Genomic DNA, 16236 nt, shown 5'->3' with positions numbered 1-16236 from the left:
CGGGCCCCATGGGGAAAGGCCCGGCCACCAGGCGCTCGCGTGCGAGCCCCAACCCCGGGCCTGGCTCCAGGGTGGGGCCCCGGCTGCGCCATACCGGGCGACGTCACGGAACTCAAATAATTTTTCATCATTAAGGGGTGTTTTGAACCGCTCTTAGTCTGACCCGTCGCCTAGGACCTGTTTGCCTTGGGAGACCCTACCAGGGGCATATAGCCCCAGACAACATAGTGGAGCATTTGATATGTCTTTGTACTATTTTCAAATAATGTAGGAATAAATGATTTGCACATCATGCTTTGTTTTCATTAGCATTTTATGCTGCGTCTCAACTTCTTAGGAAACAAGGTGGTATAAAGTAACAACTTTAATTCAGCCAAATTATTTTCCCCTGTAGAAGCTGGTATTATACTATGGATAGTGAATATAATGTTAGAAATGCCCTTTAATTGCCCGGTAAGCATGCCTTTCAATTAGTCTATATAAAAAAATTTTTGTAATCAGCTTGTTTTTCCATTCCTTAAGGACCAGCTAGAAGATTATGAGTCACAGTGGAAACCGTGGCAGGAGCAGATGAACTCCACCTCCGCACACCTACAGGTAGTGTGTGTGTGTGTGTGTGTGTGTGTGTGTGTGTGTGTGTGTGTGTGTGTGTGTGTGTGTGTGTGTGTGTGTGTGTGTGTGTGTGTGTGTGTGTGTGTGTGTGTGTGTGTGTGTGTGTGTGGCCCACATGCATTTATTAATACATCCAATTGGACTAATTTAGGGGTGTGGTCCTGGTCAAGACAATCTCCTGAACTCCAAACTGAATGTCAGAATGGGAAAGAAAGGTCATTTAAGCAATTTTGAGCGTGGCATGGTTGTTGGTGCCAGGCGGGCCGGTCTGAGTATTTCACAATCTGCTCAGTTACTGGGATTTTCATGCACAACCATTTGTAGGGTTTACAAAGAATGGTGTGAAAAGGGAAAAACATCCAGTATGCGGCAGTCCTGTGGGTGAAAATGCCTTGTTGATGCTAGAGGTCAGAGGAGAATGGGCCGACTGATTCAAGCTGATAGAAGAGCAATTTTGACTGAAATAACCACTTGTTACAATCGAGGTATGCAGCAAAGCATTTGTGAAGCCACAACACGCACAACCTTGAGGCAGATGGGCTGCAACAGCAGAAGACCCCACTGGGTACCACTCATCTCCACTACAAATAGGAAAAAAATAGGCTTCAATTTGCTCGAGCTCACCAAAATTGGACAGTTGAAGACTGGAAGAATTTTGCCTGGTCTAATGAGTCTCGATTTCTGTTGAGACATTCAGATGGTAGAGTCAGAATTTGGCGTAAACACTTAGGCTGTGGCATTTAAACCATGCCCAACTGGCACTATCTGAGCATTGTTTCTGACCATGTCCATCCCTTTATGACCACCAGGTGCCCATCATCTGGTGGCTACTTCCAGCAGAATAATGCACCATGTCACAAAGCTCGAATCATTTCAAATTGGTTTCTTGAACATGACCATGAGTTCACTGTACTGAAATGGCCCCTACAGTCGCCAGATCTCAACCCAATAGAGCATCTTTGGGATGTGGTGGAACGGGAGCTTCGTGCCCTGGATGTGCATCCCACAAATCTCCATCAACTGCAAGATGCTATCCTATCAATATGGGCCAACATTTCTAAAGAATGCTTTCAGCCCCTTGTTGAATCAATGCCACATAGAATTAAGGCAGTTCTGAAGGTGAAAGGGGGTCAAACACAGTATTATTATGGTGTTCCTAATAATCCTTTAGGTGAGTGTATATCTCATCAGCATAATCTAACGTGTTTCTTGTCTGGGGTAGAAATTCAAGGCCTGAAAGGCAGCGGAACCCTGTGTTGTGGACAGCCGATAGAAAGTAACAAACACTGCCAGAGAGCAGGGATTCCACTTAGGTTATGCTGGGACATAAGATTACATGGTTTACAGCATGTTATTAGTTAAATATTACAAAGCCTGCTACTAGTTGAATATGATGCTTTAGTTCAGGGCTTAAACAAAATGTGAAACATCTGGCAACCCTGGAGGAGAGGGTTGGAAAACCCTCTACAAGTGTAACTTAATGTTTAGGACCTTCTCACTACTCATCCTATTTTAGTGTGCCTAACCCTAACCCCTTGTCTTTTGAAATAAAGTTATTAGTTGAATGGAGTCCCCCTGTATACAGTCAAGGTGTTTTAGGTGATTTCAGGTTAAGGTCCCAGAGTTAGTTACTACAATTCCTAACAAAAGCTACATCCTGAAGAAAAGGGACCATACTAAGAAATCCTGAATAAGATTCTTCAAAAGCACCAATTAACGTTGATATAAGAACATTTCCAAGGTAAAGCGCAGTAGTTATACAAAATGGAGGGAATATGGTTCAGCTGTGACACTGTCTAGAACAGGCCTTCATCATCAACTGAGTGTCCGGGCATGAGGCTGATTGCAGTGCTTCAGTCTTCCATGGTTGAGCTAGGTTATACATACTGCAAGAAAAGCCTGGGTGCCTCAGAGAAGTGGCCATTGTGAGAGTGGGGAAAACCCCCCAACTCTAACCATAATCTCTCATAGTTTACAAGAAGTCATGTGGAAGAAGATTCCATGGTCTACTGAAGTCGGAATAGAGCATTTTGGCCTCAGTGATAAGTGTTATGTATTGCACGTGTCTACCGCTAGCGGTCTGTAGAATTAAACAGAATACAACTTGGTGTCAGTGTTTTTTACTTAGTGATAAAGGTCATTCAGATTTTGATACTGATGATCTGAAAAAGCTTAAATTTAAAAACCCAAAAATGTTTCATTACAGGAGAGAGTGTCAACCCTGAGAGCGATGCAGCAACAGTATGGAGGTGGCGCTGGTCAGTATGGTGGTACTGGTGGGTATGGTGACCAGTATGGTCAGTACCCACCCTCTGTCCCAGATCCCACCCGACCTGCTGGCCTGCCCACCTGCGGACCTCGACCTGGGCAGCATGGTCCTTCAAATACCCACCACATGGGAACCCCAGCAGGAGAAGCACCCCAGGGCCCTCCATCAGAGCCGTTCAATATGTCTGGACCTCCTGGGCCCAGAGGGGCTTGCCCACGACCACCAGGTCCCCCACCAGGACAGCCTCCAAGCTACCAAGGCCCCCGAGGACCCAGGTTAGTGTACAAAATATAGTGCTCTTCAGTGATTTACATGAAAATAGTTAGGCTGATTTGATGCTTCTGGGCCCAATAATGATTTTAGAGAGAAGTGTTTTTCACACTGAGTGAAACCGAATGTTACTCAGCCTACACAACCACACTCCCACATATGGGCTGAATGACTTAGCCTTTGTGTCAACGTAAATTTTACGCAAGTTCACAACCTGTATGTTGGTGCAGTTACATGCAGTTCATAAGGACATCTGGTGTCAGCATCCATAGTGTGTATTTGCAATACAGTGCTTAACAACTGTCAAAGCAGTGGTGTGTATAGTTTGTGCAAGCAGTTTTTTGGGACTACATTGTTTTCTGTGGGCACAATGTGTTGGATGCCAACTTCAGCTGCAAATATTTATCTAATAATATTCAATGAGAAGGGCTCTTGTCCCCTGAGACAAATGGGCAACCCTGACCCTACACCCACAAATATATAAAATGCTGCTGTAACATACCTTTTGCAGAGTTGTTTTAGATCAAGTAGTTCACACTGCGGACTGGGAACTGAAAAGCAGCTAACTTGGAGAGGCGTAATATGGCCAACTTAGCTTATTATAAATAAACATGAAACCCATGCACCCTTTAATCGAACAATACTCTGTCCGTAAACCCAACTGCTCCATGTATATAACCACCAGTACTGGGTGGTTATGTCCCTAAACCCTTCTGCACTGCTCATCTAACCACCGTTACTGGGTGGTTATGTCCTTTAAACCTTTTTCCACCATGGATATAACTGGTACTGGGGGTTATGGTATGAGTCAACCGCCAAATCCCTAGGCAGGTGCACCTGCTAGATCAGCTTGTGGTTTTTGGCATTGTGCTCCTGTAGTGTGTTTGCTTGTTTTGTGGAATAACCTCTGCACACACTGCAACAAAAAAATAAACCTCAAAATGAACCATTAATGTATAGATTCAATAGAAGGGCGCTTCAATGGTCTTGACAACATTAATGTTATGCAGTGAGTTACATATAGAACCACATGACTCTGTCACATAACCACTGAGCAATAAAGAACAGCACATACTGCGCACATGTTCTTCTAGAGTTCCAGCACTTTTAGAGTTGAAAAGATGTTGGTAATTATTAATCTTATGGGACTATTTATTAATCATGTTAATTAATTAACCACATTTATCTAGATTCTGATTCTGTCCACCTCCAGTTTGCAGAACTTATTGGGCCCTACCTTAGTGAAGAATATTAGCCTGGAGATGTGATGAATAGTTAGAGCGCCCTCTATAGTCAAATCAATATTTACAGAAGTCATAGCAAATTAGCAGATTCATTATTTCTATTAATTAATTCTATTTATGTAATATTGGGCTATTTCTGTGAAAATCTTCTATTGACCAACATATTAACCGGTTGATCTGTGAAATTTCGATTTGTTTTTGTCATGGGAGGCAATTATGATGCATTTAAAGTTAAAGACTTAATTGTAAATATCATTTTCTCCCAGGTTTGATGGTCCGAGAGGGAATGGGCCACGGTTTGACCAGCAGAGATTTAACATCCCACAAGGACCCAGATTTGACCAGCTGCGCCAGAGGTTTGACCAACCTGGACCGAGGGGACCAGGGCCACGATTTGTGCAGCATGGACCTAGATTTGACCAGCCCCCGAGACCAGGCCCTCCACCTCGCTTTGAAAGACCTCCTGGTCCTTCTGTTCCCCAGCCCGGGCTACAACCCAAACCAGACACTTGTAATGACACCAAACCACCACAGGGCAGGACTGAAACGCCAGCAGGTTCCAAGCCTCCTGGTAGTAAACCCACTGGGCCAGCCAAATCAGGAACAGAGAGTTCAACCAATCCAGGCAACTTGGCAGAACCAGAGGATATGTCAGAAGACTTAATTGGCTCCCTTGACAGCTTCTTTGTGCAGAAAGACCCCATCCCTCAGACAAAGGCAGAAGTTGATGCAGCTCTGGCTGGTGAGGTCTCTAATCAGAAGGTGAGCCCCCCTGGTTCTGCTGGTGCCGAACCTCCCATATCCACGGTTTCCTCTGGAGCGCCGAAAACTACTTCCCCAGCCAAGACTGCTCCTAAACCAGGAGGACAGACTGGACCATTGAAGACTAATGAAAATAACAGGCCTCAGGAACAAATTCCACACGGGCCGGAGGTTCCCAAGACAGACGCACATCCTGGTCCTCCGGGGCCCATGGTGCGTGGTAGAGGGGGACGTGGCCAGCCGCCAGGACATGTCCCTGGGAGAGGAAGGGGGGAGTCAGACAGAGGGATGTGGGGAGGGAAAGGAAGAGGTGAGGTCAATAGAGGGATGTGGGGAGTCAGAGGAAGAGGGGAAGCAGGCAGAGGGATGTGGGGAGGAAGAGGGAGAGGGGAGGTGGATGGAGGGTTGAGGGGAGGGAGAGGGGCAGAGTCAGATGGAGGAATAGGAGGACGAGGTTCTCATAGGGGACGTGGAGGAAAACAGTCGGGTATTCCTGAATCCAGCCCCAACACTATCCCCCTTGGAGACGGGAGGAGTGAGGGTGACATGGAAGGAGTTCCTATCGACTACAGACCTCCTCAGGAAGAGATGGAACCTCAACATGAAGGACAAGAGGAAGACTGGCAGCAGCCTGGATGGCAACAGGACCCTTCACTAGAGAACACTGAAGAGCCTACTCTGCCTGAAGAAGAGATGTGGGTCCCTGAAGAACACCACTACCCTCCAGAAGACTATTATGAAGAACCGGCAAGATGTCCTCCTGTGGGGAGAAGTGAGCCTCCAGGTGGGTACAACTGGGAGGAAGAAGAGCACCAGCCTCCAAAATACTGGGAAGAAGAAGGTGGAGATCCATACTGGATGGACCGCAGACCCCCGCACCATGGCATGAGAGGCCCCAGGGCCCACTTCCCCCCTGGGCGTGGTCGACCCCCACGTGGCCGGCCAGGCTTTATACACCAGGGGGGTCCCAGACGCCCCCTTCCTCCGCCTCACGGATCTATGGATCCCCTGGGACCCACCATGGGGTCCTACGATGAGATTGACCCCCTCGGACCTCCCATGCATCGAGACTACGACCCCCGTGGGCCCCCTATACATCATGATGTTATGGAGAGAGACGTGAGGGGACGGCCTCCTCCACCACGAGAGATGATGGACAGAGATCCTATGGGGCCTGGAGGTCCTCCTCCCTATCACGACATGGAGCGGGACCCTGGCTGGCACCCTGGCCCAGGACGACCCCCCAACCACGGAAGAGGGGGTCCCAGAGGGCCCCCTCTTCCTCCTCATGAAATTATGGAACGGGGAGGAATGAGGAGGCGTCCGATGGGTCCTCGAGGAGCCCCAATGGGCAGGGGCCGGGGGATGATGCGGCGCCCCCTTCACCCGCACAAGGAGCCAGAGGAGGGTTATGAAGGGTACAGGGAGGAGTTTGGTTGCCCTGTTGATGATGGGTATGGAAGAATGCTGCCACCACGTGACTGGCCCTCTCATGAGTATGAGGAGTATTATGGACACAAGCCTCTGCCACCTCCTCGTGGTGTGGAGTGGGACAGGGAGAGAGGAGGGCCCCTACCAGAGAGGGAATATCCTCCCTACCCTCCACGTGGGCCTCCACCACCCCCCGACCGCTTCAGAGAGGATGAGTGGGTCGACGACCGAGGCAGAGACCGTTCTCAATACCCCTATGAAGAAGATGAGTGTGGAAGAGGAGTGCTCCGAAGTCGTGACTACCTTGAAGGCCCTCCATACAGGCGTGATGATCCCCCCTATCAACCCCCTCCAGATTGGGAAAGGCCCAGATCACCTCTTCCAGAGAGGAGCTACCCTGCAGAGTTTGATGATCGTAGGCCCCATTACGATGTGCGACCAGAGCCCCCGAGATCGGATCTTGATATCCCTCCACCACCGCCTCCCCAGCTTTCTGCTCCTCTCAGTACTGGACCTGATGGCTCTCAGGAACAAGCAGCACAGGGAAGCGGTCCCGGTGTGCTGGCTCTGTCACAGCGACAACATGAGATCATCTTGAAAGCTGCTCAGGAGCTCAAACTCATCAGGTAAATGGTAGACTGGCATACTTTGTGTGTATATATATTTGTTTGTATATATTAGGGTTGTAGGGATACGATGCTGGCATTGGAAATGTGTTTTATACTGTCCAAAAATACAGGATCAGTTACATCACGCACCTGCACACTTAGACCCAAGAGGGCCTTGAACGTCTGCCGCTGCCCTTCCCCTCAGACCTTTTGCCCTTCAGTCATCGGTGCCCGCATTCTATTTGCGCGATACGCATTATTGACTTGGATTAAGATGCATTGTATGCATGACATGCATCATACACTGAGACGAAGACGCATTGTCCATCTGTGCAACTCACGTCTTTCGAGCAGGCATTTATCTGCGAAATGCACATTGTGGAAGCTGACCGTTATGAGGAAGCCGACAGATGCTTTCTGCCCAACATCCTTTCCACTGCCTGATCATATCCAAGGAGCCCGTTTTGGCCTAAACCCCTCTAACAATCTCTGCACGTCCCTGTATGTACAGTACCAGTCAAAATGTGTCCAAATTTTGTGCGTGCGTTCGCGTGAGCCGCTCAAAAGCATTCCCCCTTTTGGACTTTTCCACCTTTTGGAACAAAAAATTTGAGCAGTTTTTGATGAAGGCCTAACACTGCATCTTCCTGAGAACTCCATAACTACTGTGAAGCATGGTGGTGGCAGCATCATGTTATGGGGATGCTTCTCAGCAGCAGGAACTGCAAGTCCGTTCAGGATTTAGGGAACAAAACTGGGAATTACAGAAAGATCCTTTTAGAAAAACCCTCAGATGGGTAAAGATTCATCATTTATTATTTTATTTTTTTCACCATAACATGGATTCTTTGGTGGCGGAAACTCCAGAATAAATAAATTTTGATTTAATGTTCTAACACAATGAAGTGAATGTTGAAGAGTCCAAGGGGTTATTCACTTTGAGAGTGCGTGTGCGTGTTCATGGATGGAGGGCATTTCCCTAAGACAGGAACTGTCCTTGATTAGCAATATACACTCACCTAAAGGATTATTAGGAACACCTGTTCAATTTCTCATAATGCAATTATCTAATCAACCAATCACATGGCAGTTGCTTCAATGCATTTAGGGGTGTGGTCCTGGTCAAGACAATCTCCTGAACTCCAAACTGAATGTCAGAATGGGGAAAGAAAGGTGATTTAAGCAATTTTGAGCGTGGCATGGTTGTTGGTGCCAGACAGGCCGGTCTGAGTATTTCACAATCTGCTCAGTTACTGGGATTTTCACGCACAACCATTTCTAGGGTTTACAAAGAATGGTGTGAAAAGGGAAAAACATCCAGTATGCGACAGTCCTGTGGGCGAAAATGCCTTGTTGATGCTAGAGGTCAGAGGAGAATGGGCCGACTGATTCAAGCTGATAGAGCAACTTGGACTGAAATAACCACATGTTACAACTGCGGTATGCAGCAAAGCATTTGTGAAGCCACAACACGCACAACCTTGAGGTGGATGGGCTACAACAGCAGAAGACCCCACCGGGTACCACTCATCTCCACTACAAATAGGAAAAAAAGAGGCTACAATTTGCACAAGCTCACCAAAATTGGACAGTTGAAGAATGGAAGAATTTTTCCTGGTCTGATGAGTCTCGATTTCTGTTGAGACATTCAGATGGTAGAGTCAGAATTTGGCGTAAACAGAATGAGAACATGGATCCATCATGCCTTGTTACCACTGTGCAGACTGGTTGTGGTGATGTAATGGTGTGGGGTATGTTTTCTTGGCACACTTTAGGCCCCTTAGTGCCAATTGGGCATTGTTTAAATGCCACGGCCTACCTGAGCATGGTTTCTGACCATGTCCGTCCCTTTATGACCACCATGTACCCATCCTCTGATGGTTACATGACGATGACAATGAGTTCACTGTACTGAAATGGCCCCCACAGTCACCAGATCTCAACCCAATAGAGCATCTTTGGGATGTGGTGGAACGGGAGCTTCGTGCCCTGGATGTGCGTCCCACCAATCTCCATCAACTGCAAGATGCTATCCTATCAATATGGGCCAACATTTCTAAAGAATGCTTTCAGCTCCTTGTTGAATCAATGCCACATAGAATTAAGGCAGTTCTGAAAGCGAAAGGGGGTCAAACACAGTATTATTATGGTGTTCCTAATAATCCTTTTAGGTGAGCGTGTATATATGTATTTTGTTTTCACTACAAATGTGTGAGAATGACCAGTAGCCTGGCTACCAGTCTGTTTGTCTGTATTTCCTACCCTTGCCTCTCCTCGTGGTGCCATATTTGGCATGACCGAGTACAAGGAGAGGAATATTAGCACAAAATGGGTTACAGAATCCAAGCTACTTTGTACATGCATATTGCAAACATCTCTCATGAAACTTTGAATACAATGTAGGTCTGTTTCCATGGTACTGAACAGAGAAATACATGAGAATAGAACAGAGGGAGAGGCCTTACCGCTTGCTGCTGAGCCCAAATCGGAGCTCCCTGCTGGGTTACTGGGGCTTGAGATACCCCCAGAGGTCCGGAGTGCCCTACAGGTAAAATAAAAATCTTTGAAATGGGGCATATTGGGTTCTTGGAAAAAGTAGTGCACTTTACACACAGTTGCCTGTTTATTAGGTACAACACCCAAGACCATGTTTTATGCCTATAGACTTGCCAATTGTAGTATCTCCTGGGTATTTGGAATCAAGCATCCAGTCAGCCTATTGGCATAAAATGGCTTGTTGATTTGAGGTGAGTTCAAAGGAGAATGGCAAGAATCATGCTAATTGGCCAAAAATGGTATTGACAAGTGGTTTTCAGTATCTCTAAGTTGTTTGTCTTGGATGGGCCATTGCGGCAGTCAACCACATAGGGTTAAAAAACAAAGCAGCGCCAGTGTGCATGCAATTATCAACACTGAACAATTATTACAAGGTGGGTGGGTGTGCCTAATAAACGGTCTACCATGTGTGTACACAATATGGTGCCTGTTTAATCTCTTATATTATTTGACAGCTGATCAGCAAGCCTCTATAACCTGACAGGTTATTTAACTGACAGCAGATATATAATTTGCCAAATAATGCAAATTGTTTATACAACAATGCTTTTTCAGTATAATTTGTATTTTTTGTGAGATTATCCATTTGTTTTTCAGTGAAATGTAGGTGGTTACGTGCTTATTAAAGGTGAAAAAAGGTTTTACATTAATAGTGTTAAGTGCGTTTGTAAAATGTTCAGACCACTTCCCCTTTTCCATGATGAGGCAGCCTTATTCTAAAATAGATGAAAAATATTTTTCCACGTCAAACCAAACACAACACCCCATAATGACTTTTTTAATTATTTTGTTTATTAAGAAACATTTATATTCAGATCTTCAAATTTTGCAATTTTACACTCAATTGTGCTCTGGTGTATCCTGTTTCCATTGATCTTCCTTGAGTTGTTTCAACCCTGAGAAGATTGGAGTCCAGCTGTTGATTGGATTTGAAAAATGCACCTCTCTATATAAGGTCCCACAGTTGACAATGCATGTCAGAGAAACATCCTAGTCATTAGGTAAAATGTATTATCAATAGAGTGCCAAGAAAGAAGGTCTAGGGTTAGTAAGAAGGTCTAGGGTTAGTAAGAAGGTCTAGGGTTAGTAGGAAGGTCTAGGGTTAGTAGGAAGGTCTAGGGTTAGTAGGAAGGTCTAGGGTTAGTAAGAAGGTCTAGGGTTAGTAAGAAGGTCTAGGGTTAGTAAGAAGGTCTAGGGTTAGTAAGAAGGTCTAGGGTTAGTAAGAAGGTCTAGGGTTAGTAAGAAGGTCTAGGGTTAGTAAGAAGGTCTAGGGTTAGTAAGAAGGTCTAGGGTTAGTAAGAAGGTCTAGGGTTAGTAAGAAGGTCTAGGGTTAGTAAGAAGGTCTAGGGTTAGTAAGAAGGTCTAGGGTTAGTAAGAAGGTCTAGGGTTAGTAAGAAGGTCTAGGGTTAGTAAGAAGGTCTAGGGTTAGTAAGAAGGTCTAGGGTTAGTAAGAAGGTCTAGGGTTAGTAAGAAGGTCTAGGGTTAGTAAGAAGGTCTAGGGTTAGTAAGAAGGTCTAGGGTTAGTAAGAAGGTCTAGGGTTAGTAAGAAGGTCTAGGGTTAGTAAGAAGGTCTAGGGTTAGTAAGAAGGTCTAGGGTTAGTAAGAAGGTCTAGGGTTAGTAAGAAGGTCTAGGGTTAGTAAGAAGGTCTAGGGTTAGTAAGAAGGTCTAGGGTTAGTAAGAAGGTCTAGGGTTAGTAAGAAGGTCTAGGGTTAGTAAGAAGGTCTAGGGTTAGTAAGAAGGTCTAGGGTTAGTAAGAAGGTCTAGGGTTAGTAAGAAGGTCTAGGGTTAGTAAGAAGGGTTGTATCTGGGGAAGGGTACTAAACATTTACCAACGTCTTTATATGCAGCACACCTGTTGCAATCAAATACTGCCGGTTACTTTCTGACTAGAAGTCATGCCCAAGCTACAATGGCTCCTGATGATAAAATGCCCCCCCCCACCCCCCCAGGAAAATTAATGTCCATCATTCTTTAAATATAGGTGAGCTCTTCACCCACAACATTAACCCAACCTTTTGATATGTCATGCCAATAAAGACTCACTGTAATTGCTGCCATAGGTGCTGAGTGATGTGGTCTGCATACTGGTAAATGTAATATTTATGTTTTTTAGCACAAAGTAATTCTATTGTTTTTGCTTGGTCATTATGGGGTTTGTATTAGGATTGATGAGGAAAAAATATGAAATGTATTTTTTTTCTTTTTTAAATACTCCAATGTAACACAATGTGAAGGAGTCTAAATACATTCTGAATGCAGTGAACATAAGCAATGTTCATGTGTCTAGACTTGTTATCATCTGTATTTAATATTTCTCAATTTCTGGCTGTAATTTGTTTATCCTTTTTACATTCTTACCCGTTAATCCATTGCTGCTTCTCTACCCAGGCGACCAATCTCATGTCTAGCTCAGTACCTACTAAAACTGTAACGTGGGGGGATGCCAACCCTGCAGACACTGGGTACTTGTCTTCTGCTCCAGTCCCCAAACCATCGGTGATCCCCAAGACTGTTGAATATGGACATGGACATGGTAGGACAAGAAATTTAATTCATTTGATGGATAGAGGATTTAAAAAATCTATAGAACTGAAAAATGTTGATGGGTAGCGAATGTTGTGTATTTTTGGTATTAAACGCTTTGCGGTCGTGACTGCATGTATTGCATAATATGGGTCTAAGCCTAAACATTCACTCACTGTATGCAAGTCTACACTACATTTATTCATAATTTTAGTAAAATTGTATACCTGTTGAGACACATCCTTGTGGGATGTTCCTATATCCATTGTTGACATTAATTCCGATATTCTTGTCGGCGTGTCTGACAGTCTTTCTTTGTTTAAGCCTGAACTCATATCTGGGGGAAGATGTTTTGATCCTTGGATGCTGATTGCAGAACAATATCTTAATAGCTGGTGTTTTTAGAGCCCAAAATCATGTTTTAAAACACTGCACACAATCTGTGAGATTTTGGGAGGGCGGTCGCCTTTCAGTTTTGAATGCAAGAAAATCCTTGGGTAGAGAATGTTTAAAAACCATAGAACTGACCCTTTTGTTAGATAGTGGATGTTTTGCTTTAGAAGAATGGCTGAGGGTATTTTCATCACAGAGACAGTGTGTTTTTATCACAGAGACCGAGTGTGTTTTCTGGTTGCTACATTGACCCCCTTATTTCCATGTGACTTCCAGATCTTGGTGCTGCTACAGTAGAACGGATCTCTTATGGTGAGAGGATTGTGCTGAGGCCCGATCCTTTGTCTGACAGAGAGAGGGAAAGGAGCTATGAAAAAGGTTATTTTATGTATTATTTTAAATTAAATTATGTAGCCTTAGTTCTGCATGTAGTAACTAATGTAGGTTTTAGTTGTAATACACTATCTCTTAAAGGACCTTATCTAAAATCACTCAAATGTAAATGTTTTAGCATCAAGGGTGGAATCTAAGCTCAAGATTCATATATTTTTCCTGAAGCTGAATTGGTAGATGATTGTGCTTGCATTGCCAGGATTGTGGGTTTGATTTCTGCTGGGACCCCCTCGTGTGTTAAATTTCTATGACTGAGTTGCTAAGAAATTATTATTATTATTATTCTTATAACTATTATTGTTAAAACAAAATTAATTGTTTAATCTCAGAACACTTGGGTCCCCCAAGAGAGAGGGAACCTTACAACAGAGACCCATATTATGACCGGCGGCCAGTGGCTCCCTATCTGGAGCGCAGGGAGTACAGTCGAGAGAGGGAGATGTACCGAGAACCTCCCATGGACTTTGAGAGAGAGCGATTTGAGAGGGAACGTTATCCTTCTCGAGATGACAGGTATTCCTGGCTCCACTTTTTATTGTTAATACTGTCAGATCTATTTATGAAAGTGTAAATTTTTTTATATCAGCAGTATGTAATAACATAATTCACAATGCCATATACCGCAACCAAGCCTAGGTACATTTGTAATGTTTTCTGTTCTTTTCTTGCTGCCTCAAGTGTTGATGAAAGGTAGTATATCACGCTTTTCTTTAACTAGTATGACTGGTTGTTTTCTTGTGAATACTGCCGGCTTCAGGACCACTATTAACATGTCCAAGACAGTGCGGATCTTGAAAAACGGATCCAAGAGCTTCAGTCATTCTCTGAAGCATATCGTAAATACATGCCTTGTTATGTCATGATTCAACATGCTGTGTCTGTTTCTTCAGACCTCCACCAGGCCACCCCCCACCTCGCCCTGGGTACAGAGAGCGGGACATCAGGGGGGATGTGAGGGAGTCCGGACGTTCCAGTAGAGACAGAGAAGACCATTATGGGAGGCCTGTTGGTTATGACCGACCTCCATATGACCGTGGGCTTGACCGTGTGCCTGACCGCGTGTCTGACCGTTACGACCATGGACCCCCTCCATATGGTAAGTGCAATGCAAATGGCATGATGAGGCAGTAGGCCTGGTTTTTGTATGCAAATAGTTTATAAAAAAGCAGCTCAAGCAATATGCTGAAACCTGTTGGTTTCACACATAGATACTTAAACACCCCTATACATGAGAATGGAGGAATTTGTCAGCCATATTACTTGGTAGCTGTTCTTAACCATTAAAAATAGCAACGCATGGTATAAGTGGCATATAACTGTTGTATTTTCTTACTTGTATAAAATTAACCACTGTCATGCATAGCATAATGCATACAGTGACTTTACCTTTTAAAATATTAAGAAACAACCATTTTATATAGTTTTCAATTATTAATACATTTTAGTCAGTCTTTTATTCATCAAATGCACCGAATAACATAACTCCCATACTTAACCAGAATGAGGCTAAGTGTGGCTTGAGTCGCAAACAAACTCCAGTCTGTGTTTTTTTTCCCAGGTGGTGGAGGGGAATGGCTTTGAAAGTTTCCAGGATTTTTGTGTACACAGTCTAGTGTATTGTTTCCTCTGTTGGAGCATTTTGGTGGAATTTGGGAAAAACTGTTTTCAGGTTGACATCCCCTGCAACCACGAACACCATCCGGTTGTTCTGTTTGCTAATGGCAGTCTGGAGTTCTTTCATTGCTAGTTTTAGAGTGAATAAGCTAGAAGCTAAGAAAGTCAATTACTGCTAAAGACTAGGTAGACACTGAGCCTGGCGATGTACACAAGCCACCATCTTTGTCATTATAAATGTGTAAAATGTCTTTGAATGATACATTAAAATATGCTAATGTGCATAGAAAGTCATCAATGATCATATTGGTCACGAACATGCTCTGATCAGGGAAAAAACTGTTTGATTCTGGAAGTGCATGTCCTGATGCTCCGGTAGCGTCTGCTAGACGGCAGCACTGTGAACAGACCATAGCCTGGGTGGCTGTAGTCTTTTATGATGTTCTGTGCTTTCCTAAGGCATTGTGTGTTGGTGTTAGTTGCTTTTGGGCAGTTTTTACCACAGAGTCTGCTTGCCTGGACCGGGTGAGGTCATCTTTGATAAAACCACATATGAACCTGTAGTCAGGGACTCTACTTCAGCTCCATCGTTGTGTATGGGGGTGTGATCCCCACTCTGTCACTTACTAACGTCCACGATCATCTTAGTCTTGGAGACATTGAGAGGGAGGTTGTTGTCCTGGCACCATGTAGCAAGGTTGTTTACCTCCTCTCTGTAAGCGGTGTCATTGTTGGAGATTAGACCCAGGATGGTAGTGTCGTCCGCAAACTAAAGGATGACATAGGAGCTGTCTGTGGCCACACGCGTGTGAACAGGGAGTACAGGAGGGGACTGAGAACACCGCTCTGATGCTCAGGGTCAGTGCTGAGGTGAGGTTGCCCATTCTCACCACCTGGGGTCTGCTAGTCCAGGATCTGATTGCAAACTCCCAGGGCCCTGAGCTTAGAAGCAAGCTTAGCGGGCACAATGGTGTTGAATGGTGTGCTGTAGTCCACAAAAAGCATCCTCACATTTCTTGCCTCTTTCCTGGTGGGAGAGGACCGTGTGTCGTCAGGGCGATGGCACTGTCTGTAGATCTTTTGGGGTGTTGTGCAAATTGAAAGGGGTCCAAGTGTGCGGAAGGGTGGAGCAGATGTAGTTTCTGACCAGCCACTCAAAGCACTTCATGATTGTGGAGTCAGGGAGAGGTTGAATATAGAGGTGAATACATATGTTAGCTAGTTGGTGCACCCTGAGGACACAGCCTGGAGTGTAATCTAGTGACTTCCAAGGGGTCACTCTTTTAAAAGCTGTCCTCGCGTCAGCTGTGATTATGGACAGAGTGCAGTCAAGCCTTCCAGAAGGAATTGTGTTGGTCTCCTCAAACCGTGCATAGAAGGTTTTGTGCTTTTCAGGCTGCGAGGCAGTGGGACGAGTATCATTGCTATTACTCCCTTTGTATTCTGTGATGTGTCGCAGTCCTCCCCACATGCGTCTAGGGTCAGAGCTGTGGTATTTAGACTCCAACTTATCCCTGTATTCTCTTTTTGCATATCTATTAGCCTTCTGTAGGTCATATC

General features: G+C 44.9%; 1 protein-coding gene across 7 annotated transcripts in view; it reads left to right on the top strand.

The window, feature by feature from the left end:
- Positions 1 to 16236, top strand: part of ylpm1 (YLP motif containing 1) — a 50357-nt gene that overhangs the window by 10797 nt on the left and 23324 nt on the right. For 5 of the 7 annotated variants that reach the window (XM_020056221.3, XM_010903521.4, XM_010903518.4 and 2 more), the window contains 9 exons: positions 523 to 597; positions 2819 to 3156; positions 4662 to 7214; positions 9600 to 9744; positions 12142 to 12286; positions 12946 to 13047; positions 13392 to 13575; positions 13741 to 13752; positions 13953 to 14158. In XM_020056221.3, the coding sequence (XP_019911780.2) occupies positions 523 to 597; positions 2819 to 3156; positions 4662 to 7214; positions 9600 to 9744; positions 12142 to 12286; positions 12946 to 13047; positions 13392 to 13575; positions 13741 to 13752; positions 13953 to 14158 (3760 nt within the window). The remainder of the gene's footprint in view (positions 1 to 522; positions 598 to 2818; positions 3157 to 4661; positions 7215 to 9599; positions 9745 to 12141; positions 12287 to 12945; positions 13048 to 13391; positions 13576 to 13740; positions 13753 to 13952; positions 14159 to 16236) is intronic. The other 2 variants (XM_010903520.4, XM_010903519.4) reach the window with 2 other exon arrangements.

The sequence above is a fragment of the Esox lucius genome, chromosome 18 (assembly GCF_011004845.1).
Source record: "Esox lucius isolate fEsoLuc1 chromosome 18, fEsoLuc1.pri, whole genome shotgun sequence".
Classification (NCBI taxonomy): domain Eukaryota; kingdom Metazoa; phylum Chordata; class Actinopteri; order Esociformes; family Esocidae; genus Esox; species Esox lucius.
This window is presented reverse-complemented; position numbering and strand designations above follow the sequence as displayed.